This window comes from Oreochromis niloticus, linkage group LG7, assembly GCF_001858045.2.
Source record: "Oreochromis niloticus isolate F11D_XX linkage group LG7, O_niloticus_UMD_NMBU, whole genome shotgun sequence".
In the NCBI taxonomy this organism is placed as follows: domain Eukaryota; kingdom Metazoa; phylum Chordata; class Actinopteri; order Cichliformes; family Cichlidae; genus Oreochromis; species Oreochromis niloticus.
The window spans coordinates 8590675-8606847 of record NC_031972.2 but is presented as its reverse complement, the minus strand read 5'-3'; the positions used below and the strand labels follow the sequence as shown (position 1 = coordinate 8606847).

General features: G+C 40.0%; 1 protein-coding gene across 2 annotated transcripts in view; it reads left to right on the top strand.

Moving 5' to 3' along the window:
- The window catches only part of pam (peptidylglycine alpha-amidating monooxygenase), a 49614-nt gene extending 35301 nt beyond the window's left edge, over positions 1-14313 (top strand). For both annotated transcript variants that reach the window (XM_019360967.2, XM_013267791.3), the window contains exons 21-26: positions 8-123; positions 6893-6989; positions 7216-7266; positions 10250-10489; positions 10710-10769; positions 11456-14313. In XM_019360967.2, the coding sequence (XP_019216512.1) occupies positions 8-123; positions 6893-6989; positions 7216-7266; positions 10250-10489; positions 10710-10769; positions 11456-11634 (743 nt within the window). In that variant the 3' untranslated portion in view covers positions 11635-14313. The remainder of the gene's footprint in view (positions 1-7; positions 124-6892; positions 6990-7215; positions 7267-10249; positions 10490-10709; positions 10770-11455) is intronic.
- Positions 14314-16173: the final 1860 nt, after the last annotated feature.

Here is a 16173-nt window from a genome sequence, read left to right as displayed (position 1 = left end):
TGTGAAGATGGCTTGATTTTTGCAGTAAATGGGGAATCGCTATCTCGTCCAGTTCCAATTAGAGGTTTTGTTATAGATTATTCAACCAAGGATATTTTGGACACCTTTAGCCCTAACAAAAAGGTAAAAACACTTTTCAATACAATCAAAGGTTCTTTTCCCCCCCAAATGTTCTAATAACAGGTCTATTGAAATCAAAAGCCTGCCTGCATCTGCTATTTTAAGATCTCTGTGGAAGTACTTCTATGTCCCCTTGTACCTGTGCCTCTGGTTCTTCTCTCCCAAGTGTTCCTTCAACTTGATTTATGTTTTTGTGGGAAGTGTAGGCAGTTGCAGGAAGGCAAATATGGTGAGTGGTCAAAGTGATTAGGGAACATTGTCTAAAAATATTTTAGTGCATTTTGAGCTATCAAGACATCATGCTACAGATATGACATCAAGAAGGCCGCTGCAAAAAGGAGTGAAACATATTTTCATTAATATGATTTTTTTTTCTTCAGAAAATACTTAACTAGAGTTTGCTAATATTATTTTACTTAACTGCATTTCACGTAGATTCAGTTTAGGCCCTATGTTTATAAAATACTATACCAGATGTTTCAGACTTTTTTTTTTTATAAGATTATAATTCTTATAATAAGTCTTGTTTTTTTTACTTGCAGCTTGTCCTTTTGATTTTGTTCTTTTCTGTTTCTATATCTGTGCGGTTGTGATGTTGATTATCTATCTAAATATAAAACCTTAATGAAAGTAGCAACAGTTTCCATCGGTACTCATTTAAAAATATAGCATACTGAGTTTGTGTAAAAAAAACTGACGATGATCAATCTCTTCTGATTGATCATCGTTGTTCCCGGGATCTGCTGGAGCCACTCGCCTAGCTTGGGAGTCACCGCACCTAGTGCTCCGATTACCACGGGGACCACCGTTACCTTCACCCTCCACATCCTCTCGAGCTCTTCTCTGAGGCCTTGGTATTTCTCCAGCTTCTCGTGTTCCTTCTTTCTGATGTTGCTGTCATTCGGAACCGCTACATCGATCACTACGGCTGTCTTCTTCTGTTTGTCTACCACCACTATGTCCGGTTGGTTAGCCACCACCATTTTGTCCGTCTGTATCTGGAAGTCCCACAGGATCTTAGCTTGGTCATTCTCCACCACCCTTGGGGGCGTCTCCCATTTTGACCTCGGAACTTCCAGGCCATATTCAGCACAGATGTTTCTGTATACTATGCCGGCCACTTGGTTATGGCGTTCCATGTATGCCCTGCCTGCTAGCATCTTGCACCCTGCTGTTATGTGCTGGATTGTCTCAGGGGCATCTTTACACAGCCTGCACCTGGGGTCTTGCCTGGTGTGATAGACCCCAGCCTCTATGGATCTTGTGCTCAGAGCTGTGTTCTTGTGCTGCCATGATTAGTGCCTCTGTGCTGTCTTTCAGTCCAGCTTTGTCCAGCCACTGGTAGGATTTCTGGATATCAGCCACCTCCTCTATCTGCCGGTGGTACATACCGTGCAGGGGCCTGTCCTTCCATGATGGTTCCTCGTCTCCCTCCTCTTTCTTGGGTTTCTGCTGCCTGAGGTATTCACTGAGCACTCGGTCAGTTGGGGCCATCTTCCCAATGTATTCTTGGATGTTCGTTGTCTCATCCTGGACTGTGGTGCTGACACTCACCAGTCCCCGGCCCCCTTCCTTCCGCTTAGCGTACAGCCTCAGGGTGCTGGACTTGGGGTGAAACCCTCCATGCATGGTAAGGAGCTTTCTTGTCTTTATGTCAGTGGCTTCTATCTCCTCCTTTGGCCAACTTATTATACCAGCTGGGTACCTGATCACGGGCAGGGCGTAGGTGTTGATAGCCCGGATCTTGTTCTTACCGTTCAGCTGACTCCTCAGGACTTGCCTGACCCTCTGCAGGTACTTGATGGTTGCAGCTTTCCTAGCGGCCTCTTCATGGTTCCCATTCACCTGCGGGATCCCCAGGTACTTGTAACTGTCCTCTATGTCTGCAATGTTGCCTTCTGGTAGCTCGATCCCCTCAGTTCTGACTACCTTCCCTCTCTTTGTTATCATCCGACTACACTTCTCCAGCCCGAATGACATCCCGATGTCATTGCTGTATATCCTGGTAGTGTGGATCAGTGAATCGATGTCTCGTTCACTCTTGGCATACAGTTTGATGTCATCCATGTACAGGAGGTGGCTGACAACTGCTCCGTTCCGTAGTCAGTATCCGTAGCCAGTCTTGTTAATAATCTCACTGAGGGGGTTCAGGCCTATGCAGAACAGCAGTGGGGACAGAGCATCTCCTTGGTAGATCCCGCACTTGATGGTGACTTGTGCTAGGGGCTTGGAGTTGGCCTCTAGTGTTGTACGCCACATCCCCATTGAGTTCCTGATGAAGGCTCGTAGGGTCCTGTTGATGTTGTACAATTCTAGGCATTCCAGTATCCAGCTGTGGGGCATTGAGTCATAGGCCTTCTTGTAATCAATCCAGGCAGTGCACAGGTTGGTCAGCCTGGTCTTGCAGTCTCAGCTGACTGTTCTGTCTACCAGTAGCTGGTGTTTTGCGCCTCTGGTATTCTTGCCAATCCCTTTCTGTGCCCCGCTCATGTATTGACCCATGTGCCTGTTCATCTTAACCGATATGATGCCTGACAGGCGCTTCCACGTGGCGCTGAGGCAGGTTATTGGTCAGTAGTTGGATCAGGACCGTCCGACCTTCGGTTAGCCATTCCGGGTGTCTCTTGTCAGCTAGCAGCTGGTTCATTTGTGCTGCCAGATGCTCGTGGAGTGCAGTCAGCTTCTTCAGCCAGTAGGCGTGAACCATGTCAGGGCCTGGTGCTGTCCAACTCTTCATATTCGAGTACCTTTCTGCCACTGTGATGGTTACTGGACACTGTTCAGGGAGGTTGCTGTGGTCTGCCCTCAGATCCACCAGCCACTGAGCATTGCCGTTATGGGTTGCGTCCTTCTCCCATATGCTCTTCCAGTATTGTTCCGTCTCCAGCCTTGGAGGTAATGTTCTCATATTGTTCCCCTGCCACTGACAGTACACCTTGGCTGGTTCTGTGGAGAACAGCTGGTTTATTCTCCTGCCTTCTATCTCTCTGGTGTACCCCCTCAATCGGCTGGCCAAGGCTGTGAGTCGTTGCTTGGGAGTTTCCAAGGGCTCAGGTATGGACTGCTTGCTGTACTTCCTAGACACCTACTTTATCGCACCTTTCCGCAACTCCGATAGTTGGCTAACCTCCCTCCGTGCTACGTTGATCTTAGCCTCTAGCCTCCTTCTCCATGGAGGATACATATATATATGTGTGTGTATATCTATCTATCTATCTATCTGTATATATATATATATATATGTGTATATATATATATATATATATATATATATGTATATACAGTGGCTTGCAAAAGTATTCGGCCCCCTTGAACTTTTCCACATTTTGTCACATTACAGCCACAAACATGAATCAATTTTATTGGAATTCCACGTGAAAGACCAATACAAAGTGGTGTACACGTGAGAAGTGGAACGAAAATCATACATGATTCCAAACATTTTTTACAAATAAATAACTGAAAAGTGGGGTGTGCATAATTATTCAGCCCCCTGAGTCAATACTTTGTAGAACCACCTTTTGCTGCAATTACAGCTGCCAGTCTTTTAGGGTATGTCTCTACCAGCTTTGCACATCTAGAGACTGAAATTCTTGCCCATTCTTCTTTGCAAAACAGCTCCAGCTCAGTCAGATTAGATGGGCAGTGTTTGTGAACAGCAGTTTTCAGATCTTGCCACAGATTCTTGATTGGATTTGGATCTGGACTTTGACTGGGCCATTCTAACACATGGATATGTTTTGTTTTAAACCATTCCATTGTTGCCCTGGCTTTATGTTTAGGGTCATTGTCCTGCTGGAAGGTGAACCTCCGCCCCAGTCTCAAGTCTTTTGCAGACTCCAAGAGGTTTTCTTCCAAGATTGCCCTGTATTTGGCTCCATCCATCTTCCCATCAACTCTGACCAGCTTCCCTGTCCCTGCTGAAGAGAAGCACCCCCAGAGCATGATGCTGCCACCACCATATTTGACAATGGGGATGGTGTGTTCAGAGTGATGTGCAGTGTTAGTTTTCCACCACACATAGTGTTTTGCATTTTGGCCAAAAAGTTCCATTTTGGTCTCATCTGACCAGAGCACCTTCTTCCACATGTTTGCTGTGTCCCCCACATGGCTTGTGGCAAACTGCAAATGGGAGTTCTTATGGTTTTCTGTTAACAATGGCTTTCTTCTTGCCACACTTCCATAAAGGCCAACTTTGTGCAGTGCACGACTAATAGTTGTCCTATGGACAGATTCCCCCACCTGAGCTGTAGATCTCTGCAGCTCGTCCAGAGTCACCATGGGCCTCTTGGCTGCATTTCTGATCAGCGCTCTCCTTGTTCGGCCTGTGAATTTAGGTGGACGGCCTTGTCTTGGTAGGTTTACAGTTGTGCCATACTCCTTCCATTTCTGAATGATCGCTTGAACAGTGCTCTGTGGGATGTTCAAGGCTTGGGAAATCTTTTTGTAGCCTAAGCCTGCTTTAAATTTCTCAATAACTTTATCTCTGACCTGTCTGGTGTGGTCTTTGGACTTCATGGTGTTGTTGCTCCCAATATTCTCTGAGACAACCTCTGAGGCAGTTGTGGAGCTGTTTTACAAAGAAGAATGGGCAAGGATTTCAGTCTCTAGATGTCCAAAGCTGGTAGAGACATACCCTAAAAGACTGGCAGCTGTAATTGCAGTAAAAGGTGGTTCTACAAAGTATTGACTCAGGGGGCTGAATAATTATGCACACCCCACTTTTCAGTTATTTATTTGTAAAAAATGTTTGGAATCATGTATGATTTTCGTTCCACTTCTCACGTGTACACCACTTTGTATTGGTCTTTCACGTGGAATTCCAATAAAATTGATTCATGTTTGTGGCTGTAATGTGACAAAATGTGGAAAAGTTCAAGGGGGCCGAATACTTTTGCAAGCCACTGTATATATACGTATATCTATATATATCACTTGAAATGGTTTTCCAACAGTCTTGAAGGAATTCCCAAAGATGCTGAGGACTTGTCGGTCCTTTTGTCTTCACTCTGCAGTCCATCTCATCCCAAAACATCTTGACTGGGTTTAGGTCAGGTGACTGTGGAGGCCAGGCTATCTGACGCAGCACTCCATCATTCTTCTTCTTGGTTAAAATAGCCCTTACACATCCTGGAGGTGTGTTAAGGGTCATTGTCCTGTTAAAAAATAAAAAACTAAACGCAAACGCAGAACTAATACAAAGCAACAGCCGCGTGCATTCCAGTGAAATGGCCCAATGAGGTCCATGCCAGTGCACTCAAACATGACCTCCATCAATAGTAAAGGGAGCAAAGGCGGTTTTGGGATGGCGTGATGGTTAACTATCTGATGCTCCAGGCAGGATGCACACCTGCATCCGGGCACAAATTCACCCGGATGCCTGGCCAATAAAATCAGGCCATTATTCGCCCCAAAGTTTTGTCATTTCCCATATGCAAGTGTCACGACTTACTCGATAAATTATTTAATACAAAGCATGTGGCTCAGGTGTAGGGTGTCGTCACAAGCCTGCTCTAGTGGAAAATCTTCCGTGGAGTGAATCATCCTACTCTTCCCCGGAGTTGGTTTTGGACAACTCTGCATCACCGCTGAACCCTGCACATGTTATAAACTGGCCGTGTGAAGCAGACAGGAGAGGACTCAAATGCAGACTCACAGAGGCGAAAATAAACTCAAAACACAGCTTTATTGCTGGACTTCAGAAAATGCGAAAACTAACTAAACTTGGACTCTACATGAAACTAAACAGGCAGGTAGGCGGAACACATGGCGGGGAATGAGGGAGGTCGCGACACAGGACACACACCGAACATGAAAATGTAAGGCCTTCATGATAAAACAGGAAACTGAGGAACATGACACAGGAGTGGAGGAGAGGCAGACGAGAGGAAGCAAGGGAACACGAAAGAGCACGAGGGAGTGTGAGAGGAGACGAGAGAGACATGACAGACTGGGGAAACATTGATAAACATCACAAGCAAGGGGAGGATAGAATGAAACATGAGAAGGGAAGAACTCAAGAACTCACACAAAATATACAAAGACAGACACACACAGAGGGACATAGAGGGCAAAGACACAAGAGGCAATCTAGTAATCAAAAAACGTAGACACTACAGAATAAACTCAAGACTAACAAAGTGGAGCTAAACATAAATCACAATACAAAATCAAAACACAAGAAAACTCAAAACACTGGGTCAAATGACCCAGGACCATGATAGTGCAGACGCTACATGCTACTAAATGTCATGATCGCATTGTCACATAAAGGCCCAACAGGTTATTAAACCCGGGCCAGTTCCCGGAATCAGGAAATGCAATAGGCGCGAACTAACTGCAACTAACTAACTCTATGCATTTTGCCCTTAAATTTAATAAGCAGTGGCACTGTAGGATACTACAGTGAGCATCCCCGTGAACACACCTAACTTTGAACTACTCTGCCTCCAACAATACCCTGGGGCCACAATATCATTGAAAGAGTGAACAAGAGTCAGTTTGTTGAAGAAAACCTGCAAATGAGCAGATTCAGTTCAGTGTCTATTACCATGATAAGAGTTTGAGTTAATCCTCTTTCTGCAATAGAAAACTCTGAGTTTCCGTCATTACAGTGTTAACAAAATTTTAGCTAAATCTGTTCGCAGGTGTCCAAAGTATTGCGTACATTCTGAACCACACAGTAATGTACTATACTAAGAAGATTGTGTTTAATGGTGGGTCATTATGTTGTCTAGAATTTAAGTGACTTGTATTTGTCTTTCAATTGCAGGAGTTCAAAATGCCTCACGATATAGCTGAAACTAGGGATGGCAGTGTTTTTGTTGGGGATGCCAGCAGCAAGTCCGTCTACAAGTTTACAACAGAGAGTAAGTTTATCTTCATCAAAATAATGCTGCCAACTGTTAATTGTTCTAGCAAAATCCATCATAAAGTATGTATGGGTATTGAGTCCAATTTTGATGATTAATTTATTTCAGACTTATAAGACTTGAATTATGGGTGCTTCTTTGTTGGCTTTACAGATGAACAGTAGTACTAGGTTGTATACATCAATGATTTTTTTTGTTTTAATTATTACCTTTTATTTTCAAGAGTTGCATCATTCTGTCAAGAAAGCTGGAATCGAGGTTCAAGAACTTGAAGGTCAGTAATTGGATACCTGGAGGCAGCAGGCACATAATCTTAGAATCCATAAGGGGCAAGCAGCTATTCATAACAGTGAGTCACAGACATTGCTAACCACCGTGCCACCGTGCTGCCTATAATCCCATTCAGAATACAAAATTCATTGCCTATATGGGATATTTTTGAATATTAACGTCAGATTAAGGTCACCATGTACCATTGCTACAACCTTTGAAGAATTCCACAGCATGACATGACTGCTTTTGAACATTCTGAGACAGTGTTAAGGTGATATCCATCACACTTGCAAGAAAGGAAGTTGTCAAAATCATTTGAAGAATTCTAAATAGTGAAATTTTCAGGGAAGGCTACAAGGCAATCACAGAAAAACTGTGCAATCACTTTCCTTTACCTATGTCTTGCGTTTTCCATTAACTAGGATGCCCCTTTCTTTCAACAGCTATATACCATTTTTTAGACCTAAAATATTTATATATATGGCAAGGATTTTTTTAAGGAATCAAGGAATTTTTCAATCCAATTCAATTCTATTTATATCACACCAGATCACAACAATATTTGTGGCTTTTATTGTTTTATTTATTTAAAAGGGACGGTGCAGTTTAACATAGTCCAAGTACAAAACATGAAACTGATGTAACACACATAAGTTTATAGCTTTTGCTATCCTAGTAACAACCATTGTCCCTTGTTGGGCTTACAATCACAATACATACATTTTACAATAAAACATATATTTTCATAAAACCAAAATACGATCATAAATACAACTACATTTAATAGACAATAAATGATAAAAAACAACAACAAAAAAACAGTAACAAAAATCATTAATTAGTTGGAAGTGTGTTCCACAGATGGCAAGCCTCTATGGAAAATGCTGACTGAACAAATTTATCTGCAATATGATATCTTGCAGTTGCCGTTCACCATGCTCTTAGTAATACAATTACTATCTTGTCTTTGGATGTATCTATTGAGACAGTCTGGGGCCAGCCTATTTATACATTAAAAAACGAATTTAAGAAAACACAAATGATTAAAACTCTTAAAACTAAGTAGATTATATTTCTTTAAAATGTGACAATGATGCCACCAAACAGATTTTTTATCCATTATTTTTAAACATTGATTATATAAGGATATCACAGTCTGAATTGTAGATGGTGCTGCTTGGGTGCAAACTGTCATACAATATGAAAAATGGGATAATACCATAGAATGCATAAATAACTGAGCTGCTGAAGTAGGTATATAATGCCGAATTAACTTAAAACAATTCAGATTAGCCTTAACTGTCTATGAAATCTTCTTTACATGTTTATCAAATTTAAGATGTGAATCTAAAATTATTCCTAAAACCTTAAAATCTTTAACCTTCTTTATTTCTTCATTCCTTAACTTGATTTTAAAATCATCAGATAAACTTTGTTTCCTAATAGAAAAACAGATAGAAACTGTTTTTTAAAAATTCAATACAAGATGATTATGTTCCAGCCATTGTTGGACATTATTCAGATGTGCCGTTAAAGTGTCTGCTGCTTCACCAGCTGACTTAGCTGGTACATATATATCTGCATCATCTGCATAAAGCTAGCAGCTAGCTTTTGGACAACTGGCAGGCAAATCATTTATAAACAAACTAAACAGCAATGGACCAGGAACAGATCCTTGGGGAATACCCATTCTATTTTCCAACATGGATGACTTTTCTTTATCAACCCTCACACTCTTCTCTCTTTTCTGAAGATAGGACTCAAACCAATCAACTGCTTGCTTTGAAAAAGCTAATTTAGTAAATTTAATCATCTATATCTATCTATATCTATATCATCTGTATCTAAGATGATCCCAATTGCAATTTGCAAACTCCTGTTCAAATTTTACAATTTCAGACTTGGGAATAAATGTCTTTACATGGCCAGGGTTATTTGTACTAAAATACTCCAGTTGTTTTTTAGTCAATTTCCTAACAGTTAAAATCATATTATGATCAGACAGACCAGTTAATAGATTATTGTATCCTACTGAGAAAACCCCAGCAATCAGATGACCCGCTTTGAGCAAGCACTTTGGCAATAGTGGTAAGGAAAAACTCCCTTTTTTAAAGCAATAAACTTTAGATGGGACCTGCTCAGGGAGAGGCAGCCATCTGCCATGACCGGTTGGTGGTGAGAGGAAGAATGAGGAGGAACAAAGAAAAGCTGTGGAAGAAAGCCAGAGATTAATAATAACTAATGATTAAATGTGGTGTATAAACGCTTCTCAATATTCAATTCAATCATAGCACTCAATTGATGCTTTTGACCCTTATTGCACGGAGTGCCAACTCTTAATGAGCACAATTGCAAAATGTATATAAAAATCACAAAAACAGCTTTACTTAATCATTTTATTCCTAACAGTAAACACATTGTGAGTGAAACAAATGAGTGAATAAGAAACACTCGTCATTGGAAGCCCCCAGCAGCCTAGACCTAGGAATCAAGGGTTTGCTTCAGCTGGCATCGCAAAGGAAGTAACAATTATATTGAATATGGTGTATCGTATCGTAAGGTCGTCACAATTGACTGGTGACACAATTGCCTGTGATAAAAACACCTTTGTTATTGGACTGAATCTTACATAGCGCTTTTCTGCTCTCCCGGAGTACTCAAAGCGCTCTATACAACATGCCACATTCACCCAATCTCACAAGCACTGTCTCTAAACTGAGTGCTGTCTAACCACATTCACACACATTCCTACTCCGATGGATGCATCGGAAAGCAACTTGGGGTTAGTATCTTGCCCAAGGATACTTGGCATGTAGACTGGAGGAGCCTGGGATCGAACCACCAACCTTCTGATCAGTAGGTGACCTGCTGTACCTCCTGAGCTACAGCCACACACTTATCAGTTGTGGTTGCTGGGATCTTTGAGGCTTTACAGAACTGGGGTAAAAAGAACACTGATAACTAGAATATATCTCTCACTATAGAAATGGACGCCGTTGTCCAAACTAAGGTAAAGCAAGACACATCAAAGACCGCAGCCATCCAAGAGAAGCAAACTGTGGTCCAAAAAACTCAACCACAGTTAGAGGCAGACAAAGAGAGGAAGAGTCCAGCAAAGCCTAACAAAGGAGAGCGTGTACTCCCAGTCATCATCACCACCCTGCTGCTCATTCCTCTGGTTGTTGTGATCTCCATAGGAGTCTTCATTTCCTGGAGGAAATACAGTATGTATGAAAACACCCATGGGAGTATGTGCAGAAAATCCATTCGTTTTTAATATTGAACAACAAATGAGATAGAAATTAGGCCATTTTAACTACTTTTGACTGCACTAATGTCTTTTTGCTATAGTCAGTGCACATTGTTCTGCTCTGTTTCCTCTCTCGTCTTTGATCATCTTAACAGTCATTGAACATTAAACCTAATACTGTTGAACATTTGCAGATCAACGTGAGGTCAAAGCTGAACCCAGCTCGGTGAGAGGCATTTTGGGCAAAATAAGGGGTATGTTGTTTACATTACATTAAAAATTTAATAAATACCAGACTTCGTTTTTACTTAATATAAGGTTTGAGATGCTTCATGTATTTTTTTCATTTGTCAGCTATACTAACTACCGAATATATTCAGCTGGATTTGCAGTAGTATGCTCAAACTGTAAAGTTCAGCTGTCACAAAAAACAACAGTTCTGCAGCACCGACAGGCTACGAGGGAACATCATTTATTGACTTTGTTTTAACTGAGACCCATTTACTTGTAACCAACACAAATTTAGGTTATCATCCTTCCTTCTTTCTTCTCTTTCGTCTTCTTTAAAAAAAATTTTTTGATACTAAACCATTATTAAGGAAAAATATTGTAACATTTCAGTCATATATAAAAACTTATAACTTTTGCCCCCTCCTTTACCACATTATGTCTAAAGCAGTGTTCATTCATCTTCATTAGTGTCTGTTGAAGGCGTGAAAACATTTCAGAAAATGAAAATAGATCCTCTCTTATGTCATGTCATCATCTTATTGACCATAGCTTTACACAGGGACTGAATGAATATCCCCAATACAATGCACTGCCAGTGTGTAAACTGAAGCCATCATTCTAAGTTGAGAATTATTTCCCTAAAAACTGTAGATTTTATTATCATATTGAAATCTTCATTTCCTCCTCTCTGGTATTTAACCTTTACTAGGTAAAGCAGTGGGCAGTCTGAATCTGGGAAACTTCTTTCCATCCCATAAGGGTTATAGTCGTCAGGGCTTTGACCAGCTGAGTACTGAAGGCAGTGACCAAGAGAGAAATGATGAGGACAGCAGCGACTCTGAAAATGAGGAGTACTCTGCTCTGCCGCCGCCTCAGTCCTCCTCTTAGATGTTCTGGGGCCAACTGCAAACCTTCTGCCAACCTTCTGCTAAAATCGCTGATGTAGTTATTCATCACATGTGTAACTGTTGTACCAGCTGCCAATGTGTGTGTGTGTGTTATTGTATGTAAAAAAAATATTTTGATAAGTTATTTATTTAATTCAGCTATGGTATTCATACATTCTCTGGCATAATCTACTCATGTCACAGTGTCACTCATTTCATTTCCCCAAATCAAACCTGCTTTTACTGAGATTATTAACAATATTTTGAAATATCTGGAGTTGGTTTTGGCCTTAAAATAACAATGCAAATCTGTTAAAAGAATGAGATCATTTCCCCTTCAGCTGTTAAAGGCTGATGTTGGATTGCTGTCCGCCTTCAAAGTCAGTGTTTTTTTTAACATACATTCCCTTTGTTTTATTAATTAATTAACAGGATTCATCTTGATGGTGATTAATCAGCCTCCAACTGTCCTGCACTGTAATGTAGCTCTCACTCTAGTCATTATGGACTTGGCTTCCTCGTCAACTATATTCTTGCTGTTCATGGCAAAAAAAATACTCTTATGAATTCTGTTATTTTTCTGTTTTTCAAGTTTTTAGCAAAAGTGGCATTTCATGTGATATTGTGTGATTTAAAGTGTGAAATAGAGAAATATTGTCAATTCTTTTTTTTTTCGGTTTTATTTATACAGCACCAAATCACAACAACAGTTTGTAATAATACGCAAGACCAGACAGACACTACACAGGATGCATTTAAATATCACACTCACTTGAATGAAAATTGCTTGTTTGGTGAAACCCACTGCATATGAGATTTGATGAGAAATTTTTTTTTTTTAATCCTGTATTTTGGAAATTCTTTTTTTTTACAGTCACTGAAATCACTAACTATAATTATAATGATGTATGGTCAGACATATATATTGTGTTATAGATTTCCTATATCTGTTCTTGTAGCAGCAGAGCTAAATCTGTTTGTTAGAGTAGCTGGTGCAGTGAGTGGTCAGGATGATCCATAATGGACAATGGTGACAACCTGTCCACCAATGCTGCAAATGTGTCCAGTTTGCAGACAATCACACAGCCAGCCTCTCTAATCAGTTTATTCAGTCTGTTGGTCACTATATGATGATGTGATGATATCACTTAATAAATTACTTGTTCATAAAAGATTGCTTTCTCTGGGAAAGTTTCCCAAATTTAAAACATCTGATCTTGTTTGCAGTTTCAGTTATTGTGTTATCTATATGGTAACCTACCCATATGGAAAAGATATATATAAATCTTATAAAGTTTGTATCTGTCTTGTGTGAAACTTGTATGAAAAGCATACAAGAGTGAAAACAGATATAAGATCCCTTGAAAAATTATATAAATGAAACTTGTATGTTTTGGATACTTACTAAAACAATATATGAAGGTAATGAGAAAGTGGCCACTTTCATGAGTAAATCATATAAGCCTTATATGATTCACTATATGAAGTAGGCCACATCTTATGCAAGTCTTTTATAGTTTTAACTATTTCCTTTCCATATGGGTACTTACTGCCACTTTTGCTGGTCATTGTGCTTGTTGCATTGTAAAGGAACTGTAGGGGGCGGCGCAAACACTGTTATCGTCACCATGTTAGTGGTTGACCTAATATGGTTACTTCTACCCTTAAACACAATGATTTTTCACTTAATCTTAAGTTGGATCCGTTTTTTTTTACTTGTGATTCTGTGCCTTTTTGCATCTGTCTTGCCTTTTGTTTTAATCACCTGCCATTACAACACGTACCATGGGATGAAAACTGCTGCCAGTAGAGCTTGTATTATAGTGATTTTATTTCCCTTCAGAAAATTTATAGTGTATAAATTCATATATGCCTGAATCTGTGCACTAATCATTCTTTAGAACAGGGGTAGGGAACGTTAGTCCTCGAGAGCCGGTGTCCTGCAGGTTTTAGATCTCACCCTGGGTCACCACACCTGACTCAAATGATTAGGTCATTACCAGGCCTCTGGAGAACTTCAAGAAATGTTGCAGAGGTAATTTAGCCATTTAAATCAGCTGTGTTGGATCAAGGACACATCTAAAACCTGCAGGACACCGGCTCTCGAGGCCTGGAGTTCCCTACCCCTGCTTTAGAAGAACCACTTCTCAAGCTTCATAACGCTAAACCCAGCTTATAAATATATATACCCAAAATATATATGGTTTTGTTTTATCTTGTCCTACCCAGCAGCCTAAACCAACTGGGTGTTCTGACTTAATCAATAAAAGCATTTATATGTAAAAATCAATAAAGACATATTCAGTCTGATGGCAGCAATGTGGAACAAGTGAAGTCCAAATTAATGTGGATTAATTAATTAAGGAAAATTCACTGAACACACTTCATGCACATACTGGAAGCTCAGAGATAGTGGATGAAGACTTTTGTTTATTCAAAATATTCAAGTTTGTTCAGGATTCTGAGGTTTTGTTTCAGTTAGTCTTTTTTCCTTTTTTATGTAGTCTGCACCACTTCTTTTTGTATTTATACTCAGTATATCATAATGTTTAAATGATTTCCTAACATGATGCCATGTTTTACATGTGGATGCTGTAATATTAGTTGTGACACACTGGTTTTGCTGCAAGAGTACTATTTTCAGTAACTGTTATTTGTGTAATAAAGTGTTTGCAAAGCATTGTGACATCATGGTGGTTGTAGGATCAGAACACTTGTCATGTGAAATGGTAAATGGTAAATGGCCTGTATTTATATAGCGCTTTTATGGTCCCTAAGGACCCCAAAGCGCTTTACATATCCAGTCATGTGGTTCAAACTGATACAAGCGATACGGAGATACAAACTGAATGACTACTGCGTTTGCACAACTAGTGACTACATTTGGAAAACCTTTTTTAAAGCAAATGAATTGCTTTAAAAAAAAAAAAAAGTCTGAACAGAAAAATGTTTAACACTAAATTACATCACTATGGGGAATTTTTTTTGTTTTGAGTTTGTGATAGGTCAGGAGTATTTAACAGACCTACAGAGTCATGCTTTTGTATTGCTGAAGGTTGAAATAATGACACCACATAATCAAAAGTCTGATGTTCAGGGACTGTAGTTCTCTACACAGTTTAAGTAAGGCAGTTTCCACCTGTTTTTCTGGAACCTTGTTTATTTAAATTGTCAAAATCACAATACGCATTGGTTTTACCTATCCTGACTTTTCTTTCTTATTATGGATTTTGGCGTTTGAACTACCTAATGAGTATCCAAAAGTTGAATCTGTTCATCTGGACATAGCGTTTTGTGGGAGAAACGTTTCGTCACTCATCCAAGTGACTTCTTCAGTCTCAGTCTCAGTCTTCACTCTGAGACTGAAGAAGTCACTTGGATGAGTGACGAAACGTTTCTCCCACAAAACGCTACGTCCAGATGAACAGATTCAACTTTTGGAGATTTACTTTCCTGGATGATTGAGAATGCATCAAGACGATACCTAATGAGTAGTTTTCTCTTTTGGTTTGCTGTGATATTCAATTCAGTTCAATTTGATTTATAACATGCCAAATCATGCCAACAGTCGCCTCAATGGGCTTTATAATGTAAGGTAAACAGCTTGCAATAGTAGAGAGAAAACCCCAACAAACAAACTATGCCTTTTGACCAAGCATTTGCTGACAGTGGAAAGAAAAGTTCCCTTTTAACAGGAAGAAACCTTGGGGAGAACCAGGCTGAGGGAGAGGCAGGAATCTGCTGTAATGGTGATGACAGGATAAAAGACACTGTGGACAAGAGCCAGAGATCAATAATAACTGATGATTAAATGCAGAGTGGTGTATAAACACATAGTAAAAAAGATGAGTGAAGAAGAAACAATCCATGTATCATGGGAAGCCCCCGGCAGACTGAGCCAATTGTAGCATAGGTATTTTATTTTAAATTCAATTCTGGATTTAACAGGAAGCCAATTTAGAAAGTGTTAGGTCTGCACTCACAGGCCTTGCTAGCTCAGAGACTTATCACCGTGAACAAAGCAAGTCAATTAGAGCTTGATCGGTTTTTAGTTGCGCAAGGGAAGCCTGATCAGGATCTTGGAGCTCCAAGTTCCTCACCTGATCCCAGACAACTCCAACTCCAGCCTTCCCTCGCAGCCCTTTTATGAACTTCAATGGTTACACAAAAATTCGTTAATCATGCGACAGATAAGACACTCACATGTGAACATGTGACGTGTGCGTCTGTGATGTGTGAGCATGTAATGTGTGTGTGTGTGTGTGTCTGAGCATGTGATGTGATAATGTGATGTTTGTGTGTGTATGTGTGTGGAAAACAGAGGTAAGCATTCTTGCTAAAGATCTAATCATCTTGCACAGTGACAACCATATTGATCCACAATTCTCTAACAGAAAGTATGGGAGAAATATGCTCTCTTTTGTCCCTGTTAGTATTCTTTCCATTGACGTTTCATTCGGGGAAAGTGTCAAATCTGAAAATAGATATTAAATTAAACCATACCAAAATAAAGTGATCTATCTCCTTTCATCTCAACATT